This window comes from Labrus mixtus, chromosome 16 (genome assembly GCF_963584025.1).
Source record: "Labrus mixtus chromosome 16, fLabMix1.1, whole genome shotgun sequence".
In the NCBI taxonomy this organism is placed as follows: domain Eukaryota; kingdom Metazoa; phylum Chordata; class Actinopteri; order Labriformes; family Labridae; genus Labrus; species Labrus mixtus.
The window spans coordinates 22191886-22208080 of NC_083627.1; the positions used below are offsets into that span (position 1 = coordinate 22191886).

Here is a 16195-nt window from a genome sequence, read left to right on the forward strand (position 1 = left end):
ACCTCACAATTCATCCCTCAATTCTGTCAGACAAAGTCACATAGTTGATATACAGAAAGGCTGTGAAACCCACGAGGGATAAAAAAAACAAACATGTTTTATCAATCTGAGATTGTTTTAAATTTTAAGATATAACCGCTGTGACACCTCACAGCCTTGGGACATGTTACATGGTTACCTCAAGGGAAAAAAAAAATCTGTACATACATTTTCTGAAAATATGGATATTTATGCCTGTTAATACCACAGTGTAGTTTTAATAAGGCCTTAGAGGGCAAGTGACTCTTTAGTCTGTGTGTGCAAATGGATGAATATGTATATAAGCTTAGAGTGTAATATCACGGTTCACCAATCTGATAGGGAACATATAGAGGGCTCCTTATACACACACACACACACACACACACACACACACACACACACACACACACACACACACACACACACACATCAATATGCAAACACCTGCAACACAAAGACTATATGAAGGTGAATGTGGACACTGATAAACTCACTTAAACTTACACACGTTTAAATTACATTTTTTAAGCAATGCACTCCCAGTCACATTTGCACACACCAAACAAGCATTAAGTTTGTGTTAAAATAGCACACAAACACACTCATACACACACATAAACACACACCCATATACACAGAAACAGTACTTGCTCCTGGAGGACTTTGCTGCAACTCAATATCATCAATTACAGCAACAAAAACTGTTTTAGTAATCAGGCAAAAGAATTTCCCAACTGTTGTGTTAAAAAATTCAAACAGGCTGCAGCATCAAATCAGAAACTCACTGCTGTTATTTCTGCGATGTTTAACATTCTGCATAATTCAGCCAGAAGATCAGTGTGCTTTTCAAGGACGTGTTTGTATCCAACTTAAATGCTTTGCTCATTAACAATAAAGCTAACAACTGATTAACATTTACAATATTGTGTAGTGCATTAAACCCCCATCATGAGAGGAGGGAAGGAGAGAACGGAGGATGACAGGACGAGAAGACAGACAGAGAGGGAGAGAGAGAGAGAGAGAGGGAGAGGGAGAGACAGAAGGAGATAATGAGACGGAGATGGAGAAAAGATGGTGGAAGCTGGAGAGGCAGTGAGGAGGAAAGAAAGTGTCAGGAGGCTCTGAAGAAACTCAACCTGAGCTCTAAATGGCTCCTTAACAAGAGGCTGAGACAGCAAAATGAAATTATACACTCAAGAGTCACACAAGCACACACTACACACACACACACACACACACAGACTCAGACAACCACAGACAACCACAGGAGACGCAAGCTTTCCCGCTTTATTATTATATTCATGTGGACAAACATGCAAATTCGACTGTGTATGAAACATATTTTAGTTCTCACATGTGCCTTCATGCACAAATTGAATTGCTACTACCTTGTTGCATGCAAACAGGTACATCCCTTCTTGGAAGTCACACATTTCCATCCAACACACTTGAACAAATTTCATTGTATCTCTGGCCAAAAAGGAGTTGATATGCATTGCACACACACAGACGCGTGCACGTATACCCCCCCAAACACACATTTAGCTTCACACGCGGTGATAGGTCTTTTAAAGGGGTGTTTCACACCTCATCGCATTTCAATTAGTAGGTAAGACACACACACACACGCGCGCGCACACACACACACACACACACACACACACACGCACACACACACACACACACACACACACACACACACACACACACACACGCTTGACAGTCTGTCCGTTGGGTGAAGAAGATTCATTTGGATTCTCATCTCTTCTCCTACCACTTCCCTTCTGTGTGTGCCCTTTCTTTTCACTCTCCCTCTCTCTCTACTTATCTCTCCTCTGTATATTCACCCCCCTCTCTGTCTCTCTCTCTCTCTCTCCCTCTTTCTCCCCGTATCACTGTGACTGACAGTGGTTTGACCTCCTGGGTTGTCAGGGGAAGCTGTTGCACAGACGGCCTGAATAGAAGAGTCTTTCCCTGGGTACAAGTCTGCTTAGGGCTGGGGGGAGAGGAAATCGTTCAGACACCTCTCCTACCAGACACACAGTGCATATACAATAGTAACACCACAGGGAGGGCAGCTTTGGAAGATAATTGTCTCTCTAGGTTATTTGATTTCAGCTTATTTTGAGCTTTTAGGCCTATTTTTTTCATATATCGGGGCATAATTTCTGTCTCCAACACTCTTGTTGAGATTTGGTAACATATAGGCATACATAACATATCACACTACCAAGTATGTGCTTCATACAAAACAAACTGTAGTTCATTGCAGATATACGTGAGGCTTAGTGTAATATGAGTAGACTGAAATAGCAGTGGTAAAAGTAACAAGCAGTGTGGCCACTACTCTTTAAACTAAAAGAGAATTAATTTATCATAAAAGGATAATGTGCTCATTATAAGTTTTTTTTTACATTTTATTGGTTATGATGGCATTATGTTCACAAAAGTCAATGCTGAGATCTGGCAACATACAGGCAGATAAATCAAAGACACCAAACCCAGTAACATAACCAAAAGATTACCCTGCATCCTATATGTCACTGTCATGCAGGACACTTTGAACCTTGAAGATGTTTAAAGGTAAATTCATATCACTTTACACGCGAGCCATCTGCACACACACATTCTTACATGCAGGGCGCTGGCTTCTCTTCTGCCAAAGTGTTAACATGCTCATCGGGATCCATCCTGATACTCGTTCACACTCCGATGGCACGGACTGCAAGAGCAATTTGGGTTGTGTACCTTTCCAAGGACACCTTCACATGCAAACGGAGGGAGTCGCTGACAGAACCAGCAATCTCCAAAAGTGAAACTATTAGCCCTTCTGTAGTGAATATTGATCGTGTGAAGGTTGGATTTTCTTAAAGCTCATCAAACACATCCAAAAAGGTTCATCTATATTTGCAGATTCTGTGTAAGGAAACAAGAATCAGCAGGCAGATGTGACTTCATTTGGTGTTAGAAGTCTTCTGGTGTCAAGAGATGTTTTGTCTACCAGCGTTTCAGCGTGCATGTGAGACATTTATCGCTTACTGCTGGCTACAATGGAAGCCTGAAGAATAATGGCTTTGCTCCCTAAAGCAATATTGTTTTCAGACAATAGCCAGTGAGTTCAGAGATTTGGATTATGTGGACTTGTAGGGCAGATGGGGGAGTGGATAGGGTCAGAAACTAGAGAGAGAGAGAGAGAGAGAGAGAGAGAGAGATCAAGAAATGACATGTGGAAAACGAGCCACAGACTTCAGCCTCCGCACATAGGGCACACGCACCAACCACTAGGCCCTAAGCTCCCATAGGCTTTTAAGAAGGTTGTTTGTGGGGTCCAAATGGGCTTCTAATAGTCATACCTGTTAGACAGCAGATATAGGTATTGAGCTCATATGGGTCCCTCATTGACACAACAACAATGCAAATGGCCTCAATGGGGATATTCCATTAACTTGTGTATGGCATTTAGGATTTCAAGCAATATATTATCCTGTGTGATGACTTCAGAATTATTGACTATAGTTGTTTAAGTTTGGTTGTACTTTTTACTTTCCATTTATTTGTTCATTCTTTTAAAGGTTTTTTTTGCTAAGTTTTAATTATTTCAGTAGTCAAATTGATTTACTACAAACTTTCATGTTATTTTAGGATTTCATTTTTTTTTGGGGGGGGGGGGGGGTGTTATGCCTTTATTGGAGATATATGACTGTGGAGAAATCAGAGAGAGAGGAATGACATGTGGGAAAGGAACTCGGATTCAAACCCGGGCCGTCCACTTTGGAGGACTTTAGCCCCCCTATTCGGAGCCTTTTAATATACACAAAATAATATTCTAATTGCACTGTTTTGATGTTTATTTGCATCACACTTGCCGTTTTGTATACCAGCTAACAAGCTGTCTTGTTCAGAGAAAAAGATTCTAAAAATGTTCTTGGGAATGAGTCATTTTCAGTTTTAATAATACATCCAGTGAAATGTGAAGGATGGTTACAACAGACAATTTGGGTAAATATTTAACCGTCTTTTTCTCATCTGAATAAATGTGTCTAACCCGTTTTTTTTAATTTAAAACATGTTCGTGGAAACACTCTTTATAAAAATGTGAAGAACAATGAAACTGAACTGAAATCCTTCCCCGTCTGCCTGTGATGTTCATCCTCACTCAGACTGCGATCATCTCAGTGCTGACTATAATATCTCACACTTCACTCGCTTGGAAAGTAAAAACCTCCAATGTAACTAAGATGGTGAACAGGACAGTCACTCAGAGCCGGAGCGTAGCGGCGTTGTCACTCTGACGTCTTATGACTGACACACAGGTAAGAGGGAACAGACAGAGGTCGTGCAGAGGTCGAGAGGGAGCGTTCAGAACTGTCTTTAACTTTCTGTGTGTGAGAAAGAGAGCGAGGCAGAGGATAGATTGGGTATAAATTGAATCCTTTCCAATCAGGAAACTATTGTCTGTTCATCCCCTTTTAAACACACACACACACACACACACACACACACACACACACACCTGCCTAACACACACACACACACACACTGGGAGTGTTAGACAGGTGTTAAGCATGACAGGAGAAATTGATTCCACCCTCTACTCAATACATACACACACCACTAACCTTCTCTTTCTCGCTTTTTTCCCCCCACTCTCTTATCTCTAAGCCACCATCCTCCTCTCATCCCCTTCTTCTTCTCCTCCTCTTTCTTCATCCTCCAGACTTCTCTTCATGGACTTCCACTGATATGTTTTTTTGGTCCCTTACTCCTCCAATGTTTTCTTTGGCTTATTCGAGGGTGTGTCAGAACAAGCCAAAATCCAAAATCCCCCCCCCAAAAAGTATGTTTCTGTAAATTGTTGCATTTGTAGGATTTCCCGACTGCTGCCTCATGTGAAACTCTGCTCTGTTGCTTCTCACACCCACATAGATTTATTGTTTTTTTCTCTCTGCGAGAAAAAAAAGAACACCATTTATTGTTGATAATGTTTTTTTCTGTAATCTCTCTCTTTCTCTAATGTGTCTTTTATTGCACCAGTACAGAACAAAGCCCTCAGGCACTACACACACACACACACACACACACACACAGACACGACCACACACACATACTCCCTCTTTCCACCTCATACCCACACGCACATATGAACACATCCACACATGGTACATACAGCAAACATAATACAGTATGTTTGGCTTATTATCAACAGATCACACACTACAGAGGGATCAAACACACACACACACAAGCTCGGAACCGTTGATATCATGACATACCCGTGTCAGTGAAGCGCTAATTTGGTGTCGTTTGTCAGTTTGCTGACAGTCACTCACACAACACAATAACTTGATGTGTGTTTTTCACTCGCTTTATGAGCGAGGAGCTGTTTTTCAGCCCTCGGCAACTGGGCAGGCAGACAGGCGGTGGAGAAACAGAGACAGAAAGTGGAGGAGACAGAGAAACCAGACATTGCAAATAAGGAAGGAGAAAATGGCTGTGTGTGTGTGTGTGTGTGTGTGTGTGTGTGTGTGTGTGTGTGTACGTGTGTGTGTGTGTGTGCGTGTGTGTGTGTGTGTGTACCCTGTTGCCAGTGCTATTAAAGTTGTATTGCACAGGGCTTTTAGAACATCGACCATCAGCAAAGCAACTTTAGCTAATAATTTTTTTAAAACCTCTGAGCTTTGTGCATGTTCGGGCTCCTCCCTGAGGTGTGTGTGTGTGTGTGTGTGTGTGTGGGTGTGTGGGCGGCGTAACAGTTGGGATTGTCGGCCTGCATTTGTACGAGACCTTTTCTCCATATCTTCTGGGGACGCACACATGCACACATGTCACTGCAAGACATTTAATGCAGTGGGTAAATGCTTTGGAAAATGCACATGTTTGCAGAACCAGTTTTTTTTTTCATGCTCATGCTCTGTTACGTATGAGAGTAGTTTCAATGAGGATTAAGGTGGGAGAACTAATTCCTGTTTCAACACCAACATGAGCATTAAATATGATCTCAAACAACAATATGAAACGGTTTACTGACTGAATTTGAGGGAATAAAAATGCAGTAAGGAATGTTACTCTTGGACTAATGCTCTAGTTTATTGAAGGTGTTCATATGATGTCCTGCTGTTATTTTATTCCAATCTATAAAGTGTACTGTTACCTTTATGAAGCATTGCAGAAAGTATAGAGGTCAGCCATAATGTAACTATAATGCACAAATTGCAGCAAATAGGAACTTAAAACATTGTCTTTGTAAGTGATTTCAGGTGTTACAGAATCTTCCAGCACTGACGTCTTGGTGACAGGATTGCACTCCAGCACAGTTCATGCCCATCTTTCATGCAGGAGGCTGGAGTTTGCATCAGCTCTCAGACCTGCAATTAATGTTCTCCTTGATTCACTGTACCCGAGCTCTTTCCCTCATCTTGATTCAGTAAAAAAAAGAAAAAAAATAGAACTAAACTAGGGCTCTGTAAACTCGCACAGTGTCTCCCCAACTTTAGATAACACAAATCAACATTTCTGCTCTGCATCTTTACACATTACAGGATTAAACTGACTGAAGATCTTAAGGTTGTGTCACTACTATCCCTCTGCTTTGCCTATAAGGCTCGTATAGATGTATATATACTGCTGAGTCATGGAGGCACTGTGATGGACAGTTCTGCTCTGTCGATTGAGTTGTTTTAGTGATAAATACAGTTTAGACCATGTAGTGGATGAACCCCCCCAAAAAACTTTGTTAATCAAAACTATTTAAGAAAAAACATTCGTATCAATAAAGCAATACTTTATAGCAGAAAAGTCTTTTTTGAAAGCAGAAAAATCTGTAATACTTTAGTTTTTTTCAGAGGAAGACACAGAACCAAATGCATAATTGAGTGACTATATCCTTTCACCAGGTCTCTTTAAACTTTAAAATAGTTTTAGATGCAAGAAATCTGAACAAATTGAAGAGTCCAGTCATGCCTATAGTGAATATGATGAAAAGCATGTGTTTACCCCCCCCCCCCCCCCCCCCCCCCGATAGAAGAGCAAATACACAGAAATGTCCAGTATTCACACATTCCTATCTACTCCAGTGCAGATGTACAGAAACACACAGACAACTCACTGCCCCTCTCTGCCTCAAGGTGACTCTGCCCAAAAAAAATGAGCAACCAATGCTTTGTCTGTGAGATGAAGAGGAAGACAGAAAAAAAAGAGAGCAGAGAGGAGGGAAAAGAGAAGAAGAGGGAGATTAAGAGAAAGCGGAAGAGAGAAACAGAGAGGATGGGAGGGCACATGCGGCAAAAAAAAACAGAGAAGGACAGACTGAAGTCATTCAAGCTTTTCTTCCCCCTGAATAATCCCAGTTTTGTCCAAATTTAGTTGGAGGAGATTGTGGAACATCCAGTCCTTGACATCAGACAGAAAGTCATGTAACAGCAGCAACTTTTCCTCAGACTGAATCCCTCTGTCATTTTTCTGTCCATGTCCCTCGCTCTCTCTGCAGACCTAATTTGATATGATGTATCGATTCTCATGTGATTAAACATGATTCTGTGGGAGTCAAAAGGGACCATTAGTATTGTGGTCACTCCTCTCTAAAAGTTAGATAAAAGATAAAAGATAAAAAATATCTTAAATTAAATGGAAGGAATTTTTTTTTTAATCTACAGGTGGAAAAAATGTGGGAAAGTACTTTTCCCATAATCAAGACTAAACTGCATTCCTTGCTTACTGTTTTTAAATACTAAATGATACATATTGTTGTGATTTTTTGATTTCTATTAACAAGCCTGCATACATTTACTACATGCCAGAGAGCCAATGATTTTAACCCATTTAGTAATCAAAGTAGAAGGAATCTCTTCCACTTCAGCGCCTCCACAAATGGAGGTCGGTGCTCTCAGAGAAGGACCTCAGATGTTCAACATAGTATTCAATGGACTCCTTCTCTCAGAAGGCAGAAGAAGAACATACAGCCTGCATACAGGGAGACCAGTATGGCTGCTATAATTGGAATAAAGGAACATTTTTTAAACAGAAAACATGGAAATGTGCTCCCAAAATAAATGTCTGTAATTTGTTTCCAATTATACAGTAAACATGAACAGAATGTGACATGCCAGGGGGAAAAAAGAAAATCAACAGAGGGATATGCTTATGTTGAGTACCTATTGTTTGAGTTTGAAATAAACATGCTTTGTCTGTTTAAACATTTTTTTTTTGCTTTAGGACTGTTTTCTGACCCAGGACCAACAGAAACTCAGACTCCTATACAGACTCGTACACATCGTGTACCGTCTCTTCAGTCCATTTTATGTTTCTCGTAACACAAGTTGCTGCTATACTTTCCATCCACAGAGCACTTTGGTGGATGTAACAGTGGGATTTGTAGTTTTTTTTAGTTTCAAACCTTAGTTATCTCCCTAAATTTAAAGGTGTAACAGATTCAACAATCTATAAATACAATGCCTTCTAACAGTTTTGACCCTGTTCTTTATTTTATGGTGTAAAATGGAAAATCGTTTTCAGGGGATCTTTAGCAGACCTCTGGGTTACTAATGCTGCAATCTCAGAACCCATTGGTGAGATGACAATAAAGCCTCCTGGAGCAATGGTCAACTTAGTGGGGCTTCTGGTGTGCTAGAAATCTGAGAATCAAAAATGGAGTTGAAATTAACAAAGGTCATGTAAAAGAGGATTTTTTAATACGACAATAGTATATTGTTAGATGACGACTGAGGGGAGACAGGGTTGTATTTCAAACGATGGTGAACGATACTACTTGCACTATGAATTAAAACCCTTTAGACACAAAACATCTAGTCATCTGATGACAGATTCTGCTTTGAAATCAACATTTTATTTCTCCTGGAAGGAAAATTCAGCTTTCAGTCTAAAAAAATATGTGAATAAAAAACAAAACAAACAGACAATCAACAGCAGCGTTGAGCAAAAGACATGATGTGACGAGCAGGTTCATAACAATTAAAAAATACAACTCCAAATAAATAAATAAAACATAACTTAATACATACACATGTTTCAAAGGACGACCTATGTAACGTCCTGCTGTCAGCATTAAGCAGCCTGATAGCAGAAGGAATAAAAGAGTTTGAATAGCTGTTTGTTTTTCTCATTTCTTCCAGAGGGAGCTCAAGTCTTTCAGCTGGACTCTTTGAGAAGACTTTTATTATGTAGTTTAGGCTGTTCAAAACCCATTAAACCAGCTAATACAAGAATATATTGAAAGTATAACATGTACATGAAATGTTCTCTGAGACACTAAAAGATTCAGCTTCAGCAACAAGTGCTATCTTTGTTGTCCACCATGTTCAATCAGCTCCATGTTTTCAACAAACTTCATCTGAGAGTTGAAAACTGTTTAAGATTCATGTATGTGTGGACCATTTGGACATTTTCTCCATGAATGATGTGGCTCAGGGTTTTCAAAAGATTTTCCAAAAATCAATTACAAATTATTTAGTTTTTTAGTTTTCCATGTTTAGATTAAATAAACTGTCATCACACCATTGAACAAAGGCTGATTGGGACCACCATGACCTGATAGGAGTGACAGCAGGCCAGTGTCATCTGAGAACTTTACAAGAAAGCTGCCATCATGGGAAGATCTACAGCTATATGTGTTCGGGAGGGAAAGGACACAGCCCTGAGGACACATCAACCTTCTCACAGGACTTGATACTAACAAGTCTTTAACTAAGATGAAAAGTTAAAGAAGTCTTCTGTGCAGCAGCAGTTAAATGCTCAAAGAACTTTTTATTTTGCTGTTAATGTCTTTCCAGAGTGGATGGTGGTAAGGGGCAAGACCGCGCTTAAGACTGGAGGTCAAGCCTGTTAATCGGACTCTCCCGACTCCACAGACTCCACCTCCATAAGCAGAAGGCTGTCTCGAGGGACAGTTAGCTTGGTCATGTTAGGAATCCCGGTCACCACGCAGCAGCTTACAGCACTGCGGAAAATCTCCATGTCAGCTGCCTCGGACCACACGTTGGTTGACGCGTCGTAGAATTCCACGTTATCGGATGTGGTGAAGCCATTGAAGCCTCCGACAGCAAAGAGTTTGTCGTCAATGACTTCGATTCCGAAGTTGCTGCGGGGTTTCAACATGCAGGACACTGCGTGCCAGGTGTTGGTTTGAGGGTTGTAGGCCTCAACGCTGCGCAGACGGTTGTTGCCATCAAAGCCACCAACCTGCAAAGGGAACGTTTTTTAAAGTGTCAAAATGGAGACAGAACGATCTACTATCACAATCTAAATAGAGAAAATGATCATTCATTGCATATAGAGCAAAAGGCAATGTATTAAAGGTGATAACAGCTAAAGTCAGTGAATTTGTCAGTCACTGACTAATCTGTCCAGATGATGAATCAAACAGTCTTTAGAAACCCATTCCCATATCCAGTCATAAACTCTATTTCAACATTTACTGGAGGGGTTGGTATGATATTTACACTAACATATGGATAAATCTTAATAACGTAACTAATCCACAGCTTCATATCTTGCAACAACAAGAGGTGGACATTTGCTGTTTTAAACAAAATATATCAATATATGTTAAATGAATTAGCATGATAATTGACAAATCATTTTATGTTTGAGGATTGTGATGGCTTTTGCTTTTGTTGGCATGCTAACCTGCTAAACTAAGAGAATGAACATTGTGTAAACATCATAACATGAGCATGTTGGCATTGTTGTTGTTAAGTTTTTAAGTTTATAAGTAGGCAGTGATAATATGAACTTACTGCATAGACAAATCCTCCATAAGAAATGACTCCAATTCCACTGCGCCGGCTGATCATGGGGCTGATCATTGTCCACTGGTTGGTCTCAGGGGTGTAATATTCACATGAAGGCAGGCACTCGTTTCCATTGAAGCCACCACAAATGTAAACCTGTGTAGAACACGAGGGTTATTAAGAAATGTACCATTTTCTAAACTTTGTCAGATTACTTTTAAATGTCAATGTCAATATAAACAGCAGTATCATGTTATCTACATGTTAAATAATTTCAGGTGTGAGCAAACATTTAGTGAAGAATGTGTTAGTTAAGTGTAGAAGAGGGCAATACTGCAACTCGCACCACTTAACACAGATCAGAATCAGAAATACTTTATTAATCCGAGAGGGAAATTCGATTGTTACAGTTGCTCCAAATATACAATATAGCAGTAGAAATATAGTAAGAAAAATATTAATCAAATAGAATAGGAATGTAAGTAAGATTTCAATAATAGGTCCAAGAAATATTTACAGGAATCAGAGTCAGATGGAATATATACACACATTTTCAAGATTATTGTACTGTTTGTTTCAATATTGCACTTTGTTATCATGGACATATTATTCATTATTATTATATTGCACTTTTAATAAATAATGAGTTATGGTGGAGGTTACAGTTTTTCAGTCTGCACAGAATATTATAAAATCTTTACATAATTAAGTTGGACTCTACCCTCTGGACAATATTCCTACTTACTTAAATAAACATTCACAAGGTCATCAAACGAACTTTGGTCTTCTACCTCATCTAATAGTTTTCTTTACACAAAGCCCTAAAGTTCTGCTAGTGTAAGACTATGTAGTAGACTCAGTCGACTATGAGTCTCAAGTAGTTCACAAAACAAATGATCAATGTTCCAGTCTCTGTCATACTCCTCTTTTAGTCCCAGCTCTTTTTTTTGCTCTACCTTGTTGTCGAGTGAAGTGCAGCTGGCGTCGCTCCTCTGCATGTTCATGGGTGCGATAAGACTCCACTGGTTGGTCTCGGGCTTGTAGCGCTCAGCAGTGTTGAGTCGTGCATGCCCATCGTAGCCTCCCAGGGCGTATATGTATCCATTGAGCACGGTAACACTCACGTAGCAGCGACGGCAGTACATTGGTGCCGCTTCATGCCAGGTGTATGTGCTCAGGTCCAACCGGCGCACGCTGTTGAAATGCTCCACACGATCAAAGCCACCAACACAGTACACGTACCCGTCGAGGTATGCAGAGCCGTGGTAGGCCCGGGGACGCTCCAGATCGTTTGTCACGTTGATCCAATGGTCGGCTCGAACATCGTATGCCTCGATGCCATGAGTCGGATCGCCACCGCTCCAGCCTCCGAGCGCCAGCAGGACGGCAGGAGGCAGGCGAGGGCGGACAAACGGGTTGAAGAGACCAGACAGCGGTGGCCTGTTTGTGATGGTGTCGTAAAAGGCTTCAAGGGCCTCCATGCATGAAAGGTCATTTCTCACCAGCTCATTGGACATGACATGGATCCTGATGTACTCTAGACTCGTCATAGCCAGCCGGACCTAGAGAGTGAAAAACAGGACCTCCGTGAATCAAACCTATTTGACTTTAGTTCAGTGAATCTCATAATGGTTTGATCAAACTAACTTGTTATCTTTATATCATAAGAAGAGTGATTCTCTGTACATTTGTTAAAGTCAACAAATAAACATGTCAGTTCCTCTCTCAATGATTCATGACCCAACCAAATGTACGAATTAGCAGAAGGCTAATAGGCTACTTAGCTAGGTTGCCAGTTACAACATCCGGCAGCCATCTTTGTTGTTTGTGACAATTGCAGTTTTTTAGATTGCATCTACAGTATGATTCCCTTATTGCATCTTTGAACCTTCCACCAGGGATGCATGGAGAGAGGCAAGGAAAAGATCTCTCTAAGAATTAAGAGCTTTGTGATGGCCTGTAAAATTAGCACATCTGGAACAACTTCAGGTGCAAGGGAGGATTAAGGAGCAAGGAAACATCAATTAAGAAACGTGAGCTGTAAGCAGTGTCTCAAGAGTGCTTAAATATGCCCCGTATATGATTGAGAAGGGAAAGGTTGAGACTGCACTTGATGTGTGAACAGGATGGGGAGCAGACACACCCTAAACCTATTGGACTGATGTGGTTGACTTGAATTTGTCTTACTGTAAGGATTTCTGTTGCAATCATGAGAACACAGCTAGCTACATGCTAAAGAACTAAATCTCACATCAATCCAGCGTGGAAAAAGTGATCTTACCTTAGACAAGAGAAGGCTGATGTGTCCATCTCGTTCCTCAGGTCTGTGGCCAATCCAGTGAGTAACAGCCTCAAACACAGATCTTTCATTTCTCACATTGAGGTCGTCTCTCTCGAGGAATTCAACCAGCTCCTCTACGGAGAGCTGGAAGAACTCCTCACAGGAAACAATGTCCTCAAAGTGATCAGTGATGTAGTGGTACGCTTTGTGCTGCAGTTCCAAGGAGAAGACTATTTTGGTGAACTGCCAGATACCGATGCAGTTTTCTGGGCAGAGCTGCTCTCCGAGGAAGTCACAGCAGGTTTTGACGATGTCCATTACATTGAGCTGATCAGCAGCTAGCAGCAGCTGCTGCACGTTTTCCTCGGTTATAGGAACAGAGCCGGTGTAGGCGAACTCAATGATGAGCTGCATCATGTCAGGAGACAGGCCCGGTATGTTGTAGACTTTTTTGTCAGGGGTTGACCAGCGTTTGAACAGAGCTCTGTGGATCATTTGGAGACAAGGTGGTAAATTGAAAACAAACCGTATACAACTATTTCTTATTATTTTCACACTATTAAGAATATTTTGGAACTTTCAAAACATACAATGTGACTGAATGAGTTAAAGGGCCTTTCCTAGTGTACCAAGCTTTAAACCACAGAACTGATGAACTAAGTGTACTGTGAGGATTACATTTTATGTACATGAGTTTAAGGAATAGCACATATTTCTTTTTGAAGATATATGAATATATGTTTCATCTTAACTGCAACTTAAAGCCCTGATTAACAGTCTGGAATACTCAATTCTATACTGTAAGCCTATTTTTATTTTTTTTACAGGTTGAACCTGATACTGACCTTATTTAGCATTTCATGCCATGCATCATTCAAGTCATAACCCAGAGTAAGAATATGATACCAAACACTCATTTCATTTTAAAACTTGATTTCTATTTTAGTTTTCGTTCATCATCTTCCTTTCACTTTTCACCACTTTTCACAATTAATCGTAGACACAAGGCAGTGAACTGACTCTTTGTTTTCTTGGTAAATTAAATAATTTAAAGTAAGGTGTAGTGTAAATGAGAGATTGGTGTTAACTTACAATCAAACTTTATGATTTAAAAAAAAATAAAACTGGTCATAAGTCAATGTCCAAAATCTCAGAATTTCAAATCATGGAAGTAATTGGAATTTTTTTTAACACAACCTTCAACCTTCATCTGAACTGATATCCTATACTGTGAGTTGAAAGAGAGGGACCCTCCATCAGGTTTGTTTCTTTGCTGATGGTCACACTGGCCATCCGTACCGTGCTGTACCCAAGCACGATTGCCCCCCGCAGCGCCACTCCCCCGCTGGCCGGCACATGACAGCTACTTTTCTGACTTTACAGCTTATTTTAAGCCATTTTAATCAGACACAGCAATAAATAAATAAAAAAATAAAATAGACGCGCGGCCGAGTCCACAGGCGAGTCCGCAGCCGCACATCGGAGAAAAACACAGAGCATGACAGCTACTTTACTGACTTTACAGCTTATTTTAAGCCATTTTAATCAGACACAGCCATAAATTAATTAATTGTTCTCCGATGTGCGGGTGTCCGCGCTGACTCGGCCGCTCGGACGCCCGCACATCGGAGAACAACACAGAGAACATGACAGCTACTTTGTGTCTTATATTGAGTCATGTTAGTCAGATACAGACATGAAACTTTGGATTTCTCCATAATGAAGGCTGTCAGCGTTGTTTACCCGCGTGCTTGTGCTCCTGCATGAAGTGTACCGTGCTGAAGCACGATATGGAGCGGTCTATTGATTCTATTTATAAAGTGATATAAGTTTATCTGCTTTTCCTTAAGGATACTAAATGTATCAGCTGATTCAAACAACAAACTCACCGAAAGTAAGAGCTGCAGTTACAGAGGATAACTTTGTGGATTTGAAACTTGGCATCCTCAACTTTGATGACTGCATCACAAAATTCTCCCTCCAGGCGGAGTTCATTAAAGTAGGATGATTTACTTCTGTCACTCATCTTGATAGTTTTTTTTTAAGATACCTTTCTCTCAGTCTCTCAGTCACCTTGTGTTCTGGTTGCTGGTTTAATCTCAAATGTCTCTAGTTTGTTTTAGAAAGGATGAGAACACTCAGGCCTTATGACAGAAGTGACAGATTCTAGAATCCAACATTGTGACATCACAATGACAACGGAATCATTTTAATAATAACAGATTTGTTTATGTTGTTCAGAAAGTGTTAATTAATTCAAGCAGTATGTTTATGATTGATTATTTACTCCATTACATTTAAATATTATTTCCTGCCCAATGCCATAGGCTCTCATGTTAAAGGACATTTTTCAAAATAAAAGTAGCAGACAGCATTTTGTAGTAACTACAAAACCTCCATGATATTATCAGCACATTTCTTGACCTTCAAAATTAAAATTGCATTTAACCATTTACGTGGGATCTTCAACTAATTCAGAATGAGAGAAATTTGAGATTATACGTAAATGCATTGGAAGTGAATGTACTAAAGACACACTTCCACACAAAGCAAAACACACACACATTTCTAAAAAAAATGTTTTAAAAAGGCTCTCACTCCCTGGTATTAAACTGCTGCCTTCCTCAGGGGCAAACACAGCAGGTAGTCTGAGCATTAATTAGCTTGTTAGCCTTTTGGTTGACTGAGTAAAGATCCCATCCAAGAGAAACGCTAAGTTCAAGACATTTTTCTTTAATGAAGGATAAAGTGAAAAGTAGAGGAGAGCACGGTTTTGATTAAAGGCTGCTCAGTACAGACACTTCTGATTAAACAGTATCTGAGAAGATGTTCATTAAAAATAGGCAAAGAGACGTGTGGAGGAAAATGAGTGTAATCAAACAGATTTCATCAGGCTACTTGATCTTATTTACTCAGGGTCAGTCTGCTGGTTCTCAAATCACTGCGCTTGTTTATCTGCCTTGTAGGCAAAATAACTGATTGAGACGTCAATACCAGACACACAGTGTGAGCTGGATATTCAAAGGTTTTCATAGCCATGAAAGCAAAACAAAAAAAGAAAGATACTATGAATAAATTAAGGGGGCTGATTCAGTTATTCGTCAATGACCTTCACAACCCCACCAACCCATTGGGGTTTGAAACTACA

General features: G+C 40.2%; 2 protein-coding genes across 3 annotated transcripts in view; both read right to left on the minus strand.

The window, feature by feature from the left end:
* Nucleotides 1-1656: 1656 nt before the first annotated feature.
* The window catches only part of necab1 (N-terminal EF-hand calcium binding protein 1), a 174888-nt gene continuing 160349 nt past the window's right edge, over nucleotides 1657-16195 (minus strand). The window contains exon 13 of one of the 2 annotated variants that reach the window (XR_009676094.1): nucleotides 1657-1736. The gene's annotated coding sequence lies outside the window, so the exon portion shown is untranslated. The remainder of the gene's footprint in view (nucleotides 1737-16195) is intronic. The other variant, XR_009676093.1, reaches the window with a different exon arrangement.
* LOC132990746 (kelch-like protein 10) lies at nucleotides 9785-15082 on the minus strand. Its single transcript, XM_061059140.1, has 5 exons — nucleotides 14937-15082; nucleotides 13048-13531; nucleotides 11723-12328; nucleotides 10773-10922; nucleotides 9785-10215 (listed from the first exon to the last, which is right to left on the minus strand). The coding sequence occupies exons 1-5, from the start codon at nucleotides 15071-15073 to the stop codon at nucleotides 9859-9861; spliced, it is 1734 nt and encodes a 577-aa protein (XP_060915123.1). The 5' UTR covers nucleotides 15074-15082; the 3' UTR covers nucleotides 9785-9858.

Excerpts from the sequence above, each read along its gene's own strand:
- LOC132990746 (XM_061059140.1), bottom strand. The coding sequence starts at position 15,073 with ATGAGTGACAGAAGTAAATCATCCTACTTTAATGAACTCCGCCTGGAG. Across the intron at positions 10,923-11,722 it reads GCACTTCACTCGACAACAAG|GTTTACATTTGTGGTGGCTT; the intron begins GTAGAGCAAAAA and ends TGTTCTACACAG. Across the intron at positions 10,216-10,772 it reads ATGGAGGATTTGTCTATGCA|GTTGGTGGCTTTGATGGCAA; the intron begins GTAAGTTCATAT and ends TTCCCTTTGCAG.